This window comes from Callospermophilus lateralis, chromosome 5 (assembly GCF_048772815.1).
Source record: "Callospermophilus lateralis isolate mCalLat2 chromosome 5, mCalLat2.hap1, whole genome shotgun sequence".
NCBI lineage: Eukaryota > Metazoa > Chordata > Mammalia > Rodentia > Sciuridae > Callospermophilus > Callospermophilus lateralis.
Genome location: NC_135309.1, coordinates 128806807 through 128822658, shown reverse-complemented (window position 1 = coordinate 128822658; position 15852 = coordinate 128806807). Strand labels below are relative to the sequence as shown.

Genomic DNA, 15852 nt, shown 5'->3' with positions numbered 1-15852 from the left:
AAATCTTTTAATGATTTAAAGAAAGGAAGACATATAACACTGAATGCTAAACGGGTCTTTTGAACTTCTCTTGGGAATTTAGATATATATTTAATAGTATATGTATATATGTTTTTACATTTTGCATGTAGGCCAGAGCTGTCTAAAATATCTCTTCATAGTAGGCTATAGGGATCTATCAGGAGATAGAATAAAATAAGATCTGAGAATACTCTCAGTTTATTAGAGTATTTCTTTCTGCTTTGACAATTAGCAGGGATCATAAATTTGAAGCAAATCGTGGCTTTTCTGCATCTGGGTCTGTGTTTAAGACTGAGGAAGGCTCCCTCTGAAGAGCGGCTGCTGGTGGAGGGGGTGCAGGAGGGACTCCTCGATTGGGGGGAATGGCTCCCGACGACATTTGTCGGAAGAGGGTGACTCGCTGAGGGACTGTGCCCCTGCCCCCTGCCTGAAGGCTTGTGCCATGGACGGCTGCCACGGGTTGGGGGATGGAGGCCAGGGACTCGCCCACAGTGGGATGAGGTCTGGAGATCAGAGTGGACACCTCATGGGGCAGCGAGGGCTGCGAGGCCGAAAGGGGCCTGACTTCTCGGGTCAGGTTGGTGTTATGAAGCGCCTGCGTGCTCTTGTGCACTTCGTTTTTCGGTGTGGAGCTGCTGGGTGTCTGTGGCTGTTGTGGCTGCTGCTGCTGTGGCTGAGTCTGCGGAGCCTGGGACTGCTGCAGCTGCTGCTGTTGCTGCTGTTGCTGCTGCTGCATGAGGGACAACTGGGAAGCAGTGGGGGAGGCATAGTGGAAAGTTCGCGTGGTCAGCGGGCTCTGTACAGGAGGGCTGCAGACCGCAGTGGTGTAGGAGCATGGTGAGAGAATGGCCGATGGTTGGGGTGTCTGTGTGCTGGGACTCGGGGAATGCAGGTTGCTGTGAGACAGGCTAGTCGCTGTGTACACTGGTGGAGATTGTGTCCTCATGCGCGATGTTGGGGTAGTGGTGGAAGATGTCGAATTCAGGGCTGTCATTTGAGGATAATTGATTGGAGCAATTGCCTGCACCATCTCTCTGTCATGTTTCACAATCTGCTTCAGGATCTCATTCTCCTGATTGTTGAAAACACCAGTGTTCAGATCCTTCTGGAACTTTTGCAGAAGAATGGAGTTTTTCTTGCCTATCAGCAAAGGAAAAAAAGAGAAAAGAAAAAAGATAGGACAGGCACTTATGGAGTCTACTCCTGACTGATGAGGAGATCAGGTAAGAGGATCACTCACAAGCAATATCCAAGAATTCCCCATTACAGAGCAAATATAAAGGAAGCTTCTGCCTTGTGCATTTCCTGTATCTGCCGGGTAAATCTTAAATTTTACTCAAGTCAAGTGGAAAAGTGTATGAAAGATATGGAGCTATTTAACACTAGAGCTATCTTAAAGAATGGGGGAAGAAGGGGCTTTTGGATCAGGCTGAACCTAGAAAGGAGATTTGAATTTCATGCAAGAAAAGCCAATGGAGAAATAACAGCAAACATGTGAGCCCTTGCTCTACAAAGGACTTTAGTACATTATTTTATTTCATCCTCTACCCGATGATACATGTATAGTCATAATAATCCCATTGTCACTAGAAAGGAGACCTGGGCATGGGAAGATTAAGTACAGTGCCCAAGAAAACACAGTTAGAATGTAACAGGGGTAGGAAGGAAACAGAAGAAATGTGATTGTGCACTCTGATTGCAGATAACAGACTGGCTGCATCTCTGTCATCTGATTGCTTTCTAGATATGCAGCCTCTTTGGCCTGCCCCCACATATGAATCTGCCACTGCATTCTACCAAGACTCCAGGGTGGTTAGGGGGCAGCATATCAGGTCCTTGACCAATGTCCAGCACCAATGATTCTCAATTCCAACTGCACATTTCTCCCATCTCTGGAGCTTTAATATGTACTAATGACCAGCAAACTTGAAAGACCCCATCGATTCAAATTCTGGACTCAGACAGGATCTAGACTGTTGTGCCTTAAAAGGAAATTTCCCTAAGGGATCTTTATGTGCAGCCAGGTGAGAACCATCTTGTGATCATTCCTCTCCTAAAGGGTTGTGGTGAAGGCCAGGGGTATAGTGTGGCAAGTGTTTCAGCTCACACTAAGGACCTCAATAAATCTTAGCTCTTCTTCCTGTCGTCATCTTTGAAATGGTTTGAAATAACTAGAGATTTCCTGGCAGACTAAGAAGTAGAATTATTAGTGGATTGGTGAAAAAAGGAAAAAGCATAATCCAAGTGAATTTGATAACTGAAAAGTTAACCAGTTTGCTATGTTGCTAAATAAAGTATCTTATCAAAAGAAATAACGTGTATTTTTCAAAATGAAAGTGTTAAAATTTTCCTGGCTACTAAAAAAACAATCATTTTTATTCCTGCCAAGACAGGTGTCTCTCTTTTTTAAAGAAACTGTATTAATTTCCCAAAGAACAAAAATCATATATGAATAATAAATACAAATGCTTTTTTAGCATACTCCCTTAATGAATGACAGTGTACATTTCTAAGCAATGGTCACAAAACTGAGATGGATAATGTTTTTCTGTGACCATTTGAATAGCCAGCATTTCTTAATCTAATGGTAAAAATTAAAATAATTTTTATGTGCTGTTATAATTTTATAAAGATCAAAATGCAAGTGACTTGTGCTTACTAGGAATTTTATTGTCTCTATAATTGATTGCACACCATTTCATGCAAACTTGATTTTAAATAAATAGCTGAAATAATTTAGATGAATGTGAAGCTATATCAAATCAACAGTATTTCTCATGAAATACCCTAGGTTTCATGATTTATCTGAAGATGTCCAGCTGGTGTAGGAAAACCTCATACTCAGAAATCAGTCTCTGGGTCTAACATGAACACTCAAGCCACAAAAACCAAATTTTTTTTCAAGTTCCATGCATACTATCAGGAGTGCCTACTTTTATGGCTACTATCTCCATGGATGAGTATGTTCTATAAATTCTCTCAGCTGTCAATATGAATTTCTAGTACATTTGTTATATCTAATGATAATATTCAAATACTCCCTTTATTTCTCCTAATCAAACTTCAGATGTTTATACAATCTGTTATTCCATAATACAGAGGGAAAGAAAGATATCAAGTGCAGGAAAAAAATACTGACATAACCATAAATCAATCTATGTTCTTCCTTTAATAAGAATGAAGCAGTAGAGGTACCTTTTGTTTACTTCTTACTGATCCCAGTTCCATCTGCTTTAAGTCCACTTTTCCTTTCTCGCTCCCTCCCCCTTTTCAACAAATATTCACTGGGCATCAGGTACTATGAATGTAATGATTAATTAGACATGATCTCTTTCATTCACAAAGCTTAATATCTTACTATAATGAAAGTGTTGTGATGGGGGCACTTCAGATAAGAGAACATAATCAGGAAACTCAGCCTACTTGGGGATGAGAGGTCAGAGAAGGTTTCTACAAGGCAGTGATTTTTAAACAGATATGAGGGTTGAGTGGAAATAAGGTGGGAATGAGGGTAGATGGGCAAAGAAGTTCCAAGTTTGGAAAATGAATGTGTACCACAGTATAACATGTCAGAATATTCCAGAATATTTAGAAAAGTTAATCAAACCAATCTGATCTAACTTTTCTATGTCAATTATTCAAATCACAAATTAGCATAACTAATAAGGTATAATTTATATATTTTTTATTTGTAGCACTAAAGAGTGTACACTGGCTTTGCAAAGTAAAATATCTAGTTTGGGCACTTTCCTCAATGCTTTCTCTACATGAGTCTGTATTACAAACATTTCAATAAGTTTCTGCTGGTAACAATTTAAACACAAAGTATTCAATTTTTAATATAAGGATAAAATGTCAAGACAAAAAGTGAACCTTGTGACAAAATTGGTTTGTAATGTAGACTCATACTATTGTATTTGGTGCTATTTTAATGCTCTCTAGAATTTTTATTGATAGTTTTTACCTGAAGATTCAATCTGTTTTGGTATCACATGGTATATCAGATTGAGTCGCTGGTAAAAACAGATGTGAATATGTAAACCCAGAAAACAGTAAAGATAGGACCTCAGAACTCTCCAGAAAAATGGCTACAGTTAATTGCTTTTCTACATAATATAACAAGCACTGAACTAGCCTTTGGGACACATGATTGCAAACTTATATTATGCCACAAAATGAAAATTAAATTTTTCGTGAAGAAGTTAGAAAAGTAAAGAGTACCTATCCGATCTAGTCGGTCAATGGCCACTGTCTCGAAGGCTCTTCTCATCATTGGATATTCCTCCAGGACCTCATTGAAATTGTCCACCGAAAGGGAATAGAGACGACAATATGTATCAGCTCGAACACTGGCGGTGCGTCGTCCCTTAGTCAGCAAGCAAATCTCTATAAAAGCGAGAAAGAATGGCTTGTTTGGTAATTTTCTATGATAAGCTAATAAGGCCTCCTGAAATTAAAACAAAATAGTGTCATGAAGTGAAAATCCCATGGTTAAGCAGCATTTTCTATTTTATCAGGAAATTCCTTCTGACAATCAAAAGTATCCAACTGTCAATATCAAATTTAAAAATTACATTTTTTTAAACAGTTAAAGTTTTTTGTTTCAAATTGGAAAATTTGTCTATTCTTCAATCACCACCCAATCATCCTAAAATAAAATAACAACAGATAAAAGAAAAGAGTCATATTCAGGCAGAAAAAAGTTTTTATGAATTCTGGAAGGCAGAAAGCAGGTGATCTATACACTGAAACACAAATCAGTCAAAATACTGACTTAAAAATCTCTATGAGCACACAAAACTGGACCAGTTTCAGATAAATTACAGGGTTTCTTAATATAACCCCATTCCCTTTTAATATTCCCACTGAAGATCAAAAAGAAGAAAGTCATATCCCAAAGGTACTTTTAAGATTTCTGCATTGAAATTTAGATTCTCAAAATATGTCAAATGAACATTTCACACTTGGATTTCATCATTTGATAGCCATAAATATATTTATAAAGGTATTTTTCCAAATTTTATAAGTGAAATAAAACTTCAACTGGCTTTGATTTTTTAAACTTGAAATAATTTAAAAATTTATCTTCAAAATAGGTCAATTTGAAAAAAAATGGCAGAATTATTTCTAAAATTTAGTTTTCTAATAAAAAGAAGTGTGGTAAAATAATGATTAAATGTCTAAATTCCCACTCTTCTAAACTTGAAGTTCTTTTTGTGTCGACAGACATTGAGTAAATTGTTTTAGGCACTATGTAATTGACGTTGGGACTGGAGATATAAATTAAATAAGATGTCCACTTTTGTGTTACTTCAAACCTGGTGGTTAAAAGAAAGTCAGCTTTAGGAACAATTCACTTAACTGTAATCTGATAAGAAAAATCCAGATATGACGACACTAGGGGTATTTAAGAAGGGTTTCTGAACCAACCTGGGAAGGTTGGGAAGACTCGAGGAAATGCCACCTAAACCTTCAATTATGCTGTTGCACATGTTGGAAAACATAAATTGAATACATAATATTTTGGAGTGTTCATGTTTAATTGGACACAATACCTTTATTTCACTTATTTATTTTTATGTGGTGCTGAGGATGGAACCCAGGGTCTCGCATGTGCAAGGAGCTCTCTCTACCGCTGAGCCATAACCCTAGCCCCAAACATTTGGTTTTTATGTAGAAAGATAAATTTATATTTGTCAATATTTAAACAAATTATTATATCATGTAATTTGCCTGGTACTCAAATCTGAAAAATGTAGTAAAAGAAGCATTTCAACACTACCCCAAAATTAAATTTCTGTGTCACTAACACATTTGTGGTATATTATATAACAAGGTTCTATATTCTTTAATCCAGAAAGTTCACTTGACAATCTAACTGAAGGAAACAGTGTGTAATTTGAATGTTTACTCAGTAATATACATTATGCATTTATTTACACATCAGAAAATATGGGCATGCTCTAAATATCTAACCATTCAAAATTTCTACAAAATTTTATGGTTTCTGGGTAGACTATTTCACAGTTATTAGAAGCCAAACTTTTCAAGTCTATGTTAATAATAGGGCATGAAAATTTAAGTGATAAAAATGAGAGACAAGATTATGATTACTTTTTTTTCTTTTTTTCAATTTCCTTTATACAAAATATTTTTGTTTGTGGATGACATGCTTTTTATTTTAAAAGCTCTATTTAGAAAAATTATCTAAGGGCACTGGAGAAAAAAAATCAAAGATATGAAGGAACAAAAATTTGGTAATAGTGATTACTATTATAGGAAAATTCTTTGGCTTTATTGTATATGCCTTTTTAATATATGTTTATTTCATCATCCCAAATGTTTTCAGTTTCTATTTGTTGGTTTTTCATAATATCCTTCTCTTTTGTTTTATATGTAATATCCTCTGTCATTCAGTAGGTGTTATGGATTATGATTGCAAATAATGCATACATTCTACAAGAGAGAAACTCTAGTAATGTTCAGTGAAAGAAGCAAGATATGAGTGTCCATGTGTTGTATGAATCCATTTATGTGAAATATCCAGAAAATGTAAATATACAGACACAGATAATATATTAATGGTCTGGAGCAGAGGATGACAATGGGATTTAATAATAAATGGGAATTGTATTGAATCTGTGAATTGCATTTAGCATTTTGGACATTTTAACAATATTGGTTCTTCTAATCCATTAACATAGGAAGACATTTCATTTTTTTGTGTGTTGTTTTCAATTTCTTTCATCTGAGTTTTGTGGGGTTTATTGTAGAAGAAGTTTTCCACTTCCTGGTTAAACTTATTTTTCAGTATTTTATTTATGTATTTTGGAGCTATTTTTAATGCAATGATTTTCATGATATATTTCTCAGTAACAACATTTTAGTGTATAAAATTTTACTGATTTTTACATCAATATACTGATTTGGTGTCCTGAAACTTCACTAAAATTATTTGTCAGTTTTAGTAATTTTTTGGTGGAGTATTTAGGTTTTTCTACATGCAGAATCATATCATCTGCAAACAGAGCTAACCATCTCTATCAGAATACTAATGACTTTATTCATAGAACTATAAAAACTTTAAAAATTTAGATAGAATTTGCAAAAGTCTCTGAATAGCAAAGGTCATCTCGAACAAAAAGTACAAAGTTGCAGGAATCATAATACCTGATTTCAAAATATACTACAAATCTGAAGTAGTCAAAATAGCATGATATTGGAATAAAAACAACTTCACAATCCAACAGGATAGACTAAGATACCCAGAAATAGTTTGATACATTTATCGTTAAATGATTTTTTTACAAAAATTCTAAAGGCATACATTGGAGAAATAACATCTTCAATAAATGGTTCTGGGAAAACCGGATATTGATAAGAAAAGGGTTGAAATGTGATCCTTAGCTCTCATCCTATACTAGAAAACCTCAAAATGGATCAAAGACCTAAATTAAGATATGAAACTACTAGAAAAAAATAGAGGAAATGCTTCAAAACATTTGTAGGAGCAAGACTATGAAAGGACAAGCAATGAAAGCAGAAATAGACAATTGGGATTTCATCGAAGTAAGAGGCTTCTGTGGAGTAATGGGGAAAAAAAAAAAAAAAAAAAAAAACACCAGGAAGAGACAACCTATAGGAAGCAAGGGAAATTGCAAACTCTGCATCTGACAAAGGATTAAGGCAAATGATCCAGAACATATAGTATCTGAAAAAGCTCAAACAGCAAACAAATGAAACAAATAATCCATTTTAAAATGGGTAAATGATACAAGTAGACACTTCTCTAAAGAATAAATTCAAATGTCCAATACACTTATGACTATATGCTCAACTTCATTAGTTGTTAGGAAATGCAAGTCAAAAGTACAAATAGATTATCATCTCACCCCAGTTAGATTGACTAATATCTGAAAGACTAGAGAAAGCAATGCTAGTGCGGGTTTTGAGAAAGGAGAACTCTATAGACTGTTGGTGGGAATGTAAATTAGTACTGCCATCAAACAATAAGTTTATCCAATGTATGATCTGACAATCTACTATAGGATGCATATCTAAATCAAAAGAAATCAGTCTGACAAAGAGACAAAGAACACTCCCACGTTCACTAAAGAACTGTTCATAGCAGTCCAGAAATGGAAACAAACCAAATGTCTACATACTGCTGAACTGATAAAGAAACTGTGGTACATATCCTCAATGGAATATGATTCATCCATAAAAGAAATAAATCCTATAATTTGTAGCAAAATGAATGGAACTTGAGATCATTATGATCTCATAAGAGAAATATGCCAAGTACAGAAAGTATCACGTGATTTCAATCATATGGGAAGTCCCCAAACGCTGATCTTTTAGAAGTTGAGCATAGAATGTTGGTTACCACCAGAGGTCTGAGAGAATAAAAGGAGGGATGGAAAAGGCTGGTCAATGGATACTATTATACATTTACACAGGAACAAGAAAATCTGGAGTGCTATTGCCGAGACTGTGTTCTGTACATTTAAAAAATATAGAGGAAAGGATTTTGAAAGTTTCACCAGAAGAAATGGTGAATGCTTGTGATAAATATGATTATCCAGATTTAAACATTAAATAATATATACATGTATACAATTGAAAGATTACATTGTACCCCATTAATATGTATAATTTTTAATGTTTTATGTATCAGTTATCAATTAATTAAAAATAAAACAATTAAGAAGATGAAAATGCTAACTACATTAATTTGATTAATACAGATTGTATGTAAATATAACACTATATCACATAAATATATGAATTAAAGTAATATTAACAAATTTAAAAACTTATCCAAATGGGCACAAAGACTCTTACTGGGTGATGAAAATATTCCAAAACATGATTATGGAAATGGCTTAAAAATTGGCTAGTATACCATAAATGGGTGAATTATATATGTAAATGCTGCCCTAAGGTTGTAAAATCTGAAAAGAAAAAGAGGCTTCATATTTATTTTTTATGTTTATATTTATTTATATTTGAATTTCTCTTCAGTTTTCTGAATATGTACCCTTTACTACAAACTCATTTCTGTGTCTAGGTCTTTACATAATTGTTCATTCACATTTAAGGATGAAAACTGGCAATGTGACAAAACATGTTGTTTCAGAGTTTTTCTTCATGTTGAATAGATGGCAGTTTTTCCTCACATTTTTCTACATGCCAAAGTAAGTAGGCCTCTATTCTAATTTCATTACCCTGTTCTCCTTCTTGTTCAATAACCTCAGAAAAGAACCACTGACTTCCCTACCCCTTCCAAACCTCCCAAAAGAATTACTTGGTTGACTACAGTATGTTTTACATATGGAAGGCAGCTGGAGAATTGGTCACCACAAGCTGACCTTCAGCACATGCCCTCTCTTCTTGCCTTACTTTTGCTATGTGTCATGTGATCCTATTGTGTCTTAGCTAGGAGCCTCCATAAAAGTCTTGCAGGAGGGCCTGGGGTTGTAGCTCAGCGGCAAACACTTGCCTAGCATGTGTGAAGTGCTGGGTTTGATTCTCAGCACCACATATAAATAAACAAAATAAAGGTCCATTGATAACTAAAAAAAGTATTTTTTTAAAAAAGAGTCTTTCAAGATATCCACACTTTTCTGGATCATAGTCCTCTGTCTATATATTCCAAGTTTCTGTAAATGCTCTTCAAGATGTACCAGCAATCACCAGTGTACTTTAAATGCACATTCCAGAATACCTGCATAGCACTGGCTTACCCAATAAGATAATTCAGTTATATTAAAAAACAAATGTCTGGTGACCAGAGATGGGGCTAGAGATGGTTCAGAACCTCAGTGATATCAACAAACCATGTTGGCAAGACATTTTCCTGGCTTTCCCCCATGATCATAAGTTGATTGCCACTACAAGCATTGTCTCTCTCTCACACAACAGTGTCCCAACTGGGAAGAGAGGAAACAACTTCCTTTTGTGTGTGTTTGTTTTTATTATGAAGGCAAGAGTCGCACTGGAAGTATTAACTTATGTTTCTTACATCTTATTATCAGAACTAACTCACTTGGCCACCTTAGCTAAAGAAGCAATGTAAAACTGAATATTTGGTGAATGTGATGAGGAGATAAAAACATGTTCTTATCTTAAATAAGACATGGACTTTTATGTTTCTCATGTTTGGAAATTATATTTACATTGTGTGCATGCATAAATACATAACAATAAATTCTACCTTTATGCATTACAAATTGTAATGCATCATTAAAAATACAAAAAACAGGCTGGGGATGTGGCTCAAGCAGTAGCGCGCTTGCCTGGCATGCGTGCGGACTGGGTTCGATCCTCAGCACCACATACAAAGAAAGATATTGTGTCCGCCAAAAGCTGAAAAATAAATATTAAAATTCTCTCTCTCCTCTCTCTCTCTCTCCTCTCTCCTTTAAAAAAAAATATATGAAAAACAAAAAGAAAAGGGCTGGGGTTGTATCTCATTGGTAGGATATCCTTGGGTTCAATACTCTATTCCCAGTACCAAAGAAAGAAAGAAAATATGGATGTCTTTGTTTTCTGTTTTTTAAAAATGAACATGTACTTACACATTAATATTTATTTTGAGAATAAATTTAAAAATTGGAAAGAAATATGACTAATTTTAACGACACTTATAAATATATGATTAAAGAGGTTTATTGTTGCATAAAAATATTTTCATTGAAAATAAAATAAATACTTCAAAGAGGATCTTTTTTCTTTTTTCTTTGTATTAGAAATTGAATCCACTGGTACTTTACCACTGAGATTTATCTCCAGTCCTGTTTTCTGTTTTTATTTTTTAGTTTGCCACAAGTTCTCATTGAGTTACTGAGGTTCTCATTAAATTTCTGAGGCTGTCCTAAAATTTGGATTCACAATCCTCCTGCCTCAGTCTCCAAAGTCACTGGATTATAGATGTACACCACCATGCCTGTTCAAAGAGCTTAGTTTTAGAATAATGTCTAAGTTATGTATGAAAAATTGTATATATGTGTTATAAGCTATTAACCCCAATTTTTACCATCTCAGTGAAATAACGATATTGCTCAAAAGTTTAATTCTTCATTACATGGCTCTACGTAAGTATTTCCCTTTTATAATTTGTGGGATGAAAACTGATATCTCAGTTTGCTCTTTGGGGCAAACTAATGAAGTCAAATGCTATGTTGGTGGTTTTCTGAAGCAGTGATGGTTGGTTTCCTCTTGTTTCAGCTGTATACATCTAAATTTATGGGTCATTTTAGAGAGTCTTCATTTGGTGTATTATAAGGAGTACTGGCCTGGGAGTTTGAAGTTCTATAGTATACTCTAGAAGAGATTACTCTTGTTTACAAGGATCTGGACAATATGTATATTCTTCAGACTTTATAAAAAAAATAAAACTGAATTGCTTTTCTGGAATTTTGATAAAATTTAATTGCTTAGACTTTATTCATTCTTATTTTTATTTTTATTTTATTTTATTTTTGTAGTGCTGGGGATTGAACCCAGGGCCTTGTGCATGCAAGGTAAGCATTCTACCAACTGAGCTATATCTCCAGCCCCTATTCATTCTTAATCTAAAGTGTCATTAACTTTTACATCTCTAGTGTCTATGTGGTTTATATTAGGTGCTTAGTATTTGCTGAGTTGAATCATTGAACCATAGAGCAACATGATCTTCAAGATGAATGAATTAATCACCTACATGAATAAAATTTGTTGGTATTCAATATGACATTTTCCTCTATGAAGGAACTAAGGACTATATATAGACTCATATCAACAAAATCCTCTCAGAAGTAAGTTATATAAAGGACTTAATTTAGTACCAACTCAAAACTCATCAATCATTATATAGCTGTATCTACTCAATAATCTTAGTGAGAAACAGAACAAGTGAAAGTGGAAATAGCCGTGGTAAGTATGAAAATCACTTCAAAATATTCCTACCTTTTAAATCCTTCATACTATTTCTACTATGAATAATAGAATTAAGAAGTGACACATTTAGTAATGAAGAAAAGTAACCTTTTTGAACATAAAAGAGTTAGATTTCATGTGCTGAACCTCCTGATTCAATATGAATGGGGCAGGTGTTTCTCTGTGAATTATTTTTTTCTTAATTTATTTTGGAAATCCACTCATTGTGTATATATAGCACTGTGTTAGGTGTTAACAGAGTTTTGTGTATTTACCATGTCTGTAACTCTGAGTGTGTATTTGAATAAAAAATTAATTAATTAAGTCAACTTTATTTCATATTAGGTTCATTGGAAATTATGTACATATTAGTTTACACTATTTTTAAATGCATTATATATATGGAATTTTCTAATTGTACCCTAAATAATGGTTGCATTACCCTAGTTGGTTTAAGGCATTTTAAAAACAGTAACTATACACTATATTATTTTATTCCTTCACAGTGCCATCTACATTGAGTTTTAAGCCTACACAAAATGATTTGAAAATGCTCATGAATATGTAAATGCTAATGTCTCAACCCAAGAACCATATGAAATTATTCTATTCTTCAGTTTTAAATACTATAATATTGGTTCACCTGTTAGGTATCTTCCCTTTGTAATAGAAATAGCAAATGTTTTATGAACCATCTTTAAGCAACACAACATATTACTAAGGATTTTGCGTAAAGTCAACAAAGAAAAAATATCTGGAGGATTTGATAATGCTTTCTTTGATATAGACCTTCCTTATTCACCAGGTGGAAAAAAAAAACTTGCTTTTAGATGCTCAGGATGTCATAAGGAAAATAAAACACGAATGAAATAAAGCAGAACTCCTAAAGAATAAGCTTATTATTAGTGTAGCTTACACACAAAAGCTTTTTAAATACTATCTGTACATTGCCTAGACCCCGTTTTTTTTTTGTTGTTGTTGTTGTTTGTATTTTTTGCTCACTCCCTGAGAACTCCAACAGGAATTTCCTAATAGTTTAATCATAATCACTCCTTTAAGAATCTTAGAGTAATTTACTTAGTAATAGGTGTCTTAATAGATATATATATATATATTATATTTTAATATAAAATTTCAATATTATAGTCATATAGGCAAATAATGAGAAGTTGACTTATTACATTTAACTTGGTAAGACTTTCCTAACTTTATTTACAGGGCATTTATGAAATGACTTAACAAGTTATTTCATCCGACTAAGAAGAAAATTGTCAGTAATATATCCTGTCACAGGCAGAGTAGAAAACTGTTTCCAATTTCAACATTAGGAAGAGTGTGGTCTGGGAGATTAGATTTGGCACAGCACACTGTATGTCTACTTTTAATAATCCTTGAGGTATGAGATGTATCATCTGCCCAATGCTATTTTTGCTGACATTTGTTAACCCTGATTATAAACATTAAGTCCACCTGACATTACTGTCACCTATATAAGCAGTCATTTTACAAGGTAGGGCAAATATCTTCAAGCACTTTGCTGTTCAGAAATATTTCCCTGACCTCTAAAAAAGCTTGACATTGCAGTGACACAGAGGTAATCAGGAACTCATAACAGAAATTTCTGAAGGACTGTGTTTAGCCTGAGTGTCTAGAATCTATGAGGGAAAAATGTACTCATTTCCTCATTGTAACCTAAACAAAAGCTGCTTCCTTCTCTCACACTCAGTAGCATGAAAAAAATAAGTAATTCTCTATATTGCATCAAAATACGAATTTTGGAGAAATTTCTTGGGTTTCTAATCAAATATCTCATAATAACATGCAACTTTTTGATTTCTTTCTATTTTGTATTTATATTTTATTTGTATTTATACAAGAGAACTAGTAAAACATTGTTTCTGCACAGTATAGAAGATGATAACATCTGGTTTAAATAAATTTGCATATAAAATTTGGATGGTAAAAGTACATTGGATGTTAAATGGATTTGAATAAGGATCTAAAGAAATTTAGACAGACCACTAATTTTATGTGAATTTTGTGGTATTTGATGCATATTGATGTATTTCACATTTTGTATAATTTTCTAAAACATTAAAATATGACAAATCCTATATGATCATCATAAAGAATTGATTATGTAGAGATAGATTGTATATCAGAATAAGTATTCTAATAACCAAAATACCCAGTTTTGCCTTTTTCTAAATACTCGGGTATAAAGTTTTTACCTTTTTCTAAAGGTATAATTGACTATTTCAATACAAATTGATACAGTTCAATTTGCAAAATTACTGGTGTCTTCTACTGCTGCCACATTTATTTTTATTTATGGTTATTTAGTTCATCTAAAGTTATTGCCTTGTCAAGCAAGTCTCACCTCTCTCCATGAAAGTAATCAATTTATTTCTGGTTATCACCAGGGACTGAGTGTTGAACTAGTCATAGTAGCTCAGATAAGTTTTTCATTTGCAAATTTATTCACTGGGAAATTTGTTAAATAGTGGCTATAATGGGCCCTACATAAGCCTAGTCCATATTGGGTGCTTTTCAAAAACTTGATTCCTCTTAGTTATACATGACAGTGGAATCCATTTCGATTAAATTATACAAGCCTGGCATATTGGGCACTTGTAAAACATTAGTTCCTTCCTTTTTCCTTATAATTCCTTGTGATTTTTGAGTCTCTCTGCTAGATCCAAAGAAAGAGTCATGCTTCACACATTGAGTAGCTTTCCAAATGGTGAAATCTATCTTCTCTCACACCCTTGGCCTTCTTGTAAGACGTTAATTTAGTAAATTAACTGATATGGTTTGGATATGAGATGTCCCCCAAAAGTTTGCGTATGAAACAATGCAAGAATGTTCAGAGGTGAAATGAACAGATTATGAAAGTTATAACCTAATCAGTGGATTGATCCACTAACCTGGGTGGTAACTATAGGCAAGCAGAGTGTATCTAGAGTAAGTAAATCACTGTGGACATGCCTTTAGGGTCTATATTTTGTTCCTGGTGAGTTGAACTCTCTTTGCTTCCTGGCTGTCTTGACTAAGTAGCTTTTCTATGCCATGTGCTTCTGCCATGATTTTCTGCCTCATCTCAGGCTCAAGGCTATGGAGTTTACCAACTGCGGACTGAACCTATGATACCATGAGCCACAATAAACTTTTCTTCCCCTAAAGTTGTTCTTGTCACATCTTTTGGTCACAGTGACAAAAAGCAGGCTAAAACACTAACCATTTCAGTTACTTAGACTGTGTCTTGCGTAAGATGGGTTTACAATCTTAGGAAGCCTATCTTAACTGTCCCAGGAAGAAGTTACCTTTGAACCTCCTCTCTTCTCCCTTGATCATTTTGTATTGTAGTTCCTACAAAATGTTTTTGAATTTGCTTTTTTTTTTTTGTATTTATCTTTACTAACTCATACTGTCCTTAAAGGCAAGTACAACAGTTATATTTGCATTGTCTAGTACTTACCATAGATTTATGGACATAATATTTGGTTTAAGAAATATGAAATGAATGAATCAGTCAATAAATGAAAAGCAGAGTGACTTATTACAGATCAGAAATATTCAAATATGAACCCGAAATTCCAAATAGTCAAATCATTCTGCGGAGCTTTGTCCTTATTTTCTAGTAGTTATGATGTTCTTATCTGGCTCCACTTGATAATAATCATTTTTCTCATCTTTTTGACGTGATTGCTTCATTTTGTTAGCTATGTAGATGTTTTCACTGTTTCTGCTTTCTATTCCTTTATCTGTCTTCTCTTTCCCTCCCTTGGGTTCTTTGTATATTTAAGTTCTATTGCAAATACTTTAATTGTCTATTGTTTTTACAAAATCAGCTTTACACAACAATATTTATACACTGACATCTAATTATATATTTATACTACTTCTACTTAT

At 33.8% G+C, this 15852-nt stretch overlaps 1 protein-coding gene across 1 annotated transcript in view; it reads right to left on the bottom strand.

Moving 5' to 3' along the window:
- Window positions 1-259: 259 nt before the first annotated feature.
- Window positions 260-15852, bottom strand: part of Hcn1 (hyperpolarization activated cyclic nucleotide gated potassium channel 1) — a 363268-nt gene continuing 347675 nt past the window's right edge. Inside the window, exons 7-8 of the mRNA XM_076856146.2 lie at window positions 4243-4407; window positions 260-1161 (exon numbers count right to left, since the gene is read on the bottom strand). Coding sequence (XP_076712261.1) covers window positions 260-1161; window positions 4243-4407 — 1067 coding nt within the window. The remainder of the gene's footprint in view (window positions 1162-4242; window positions 4408-15852) is intronic.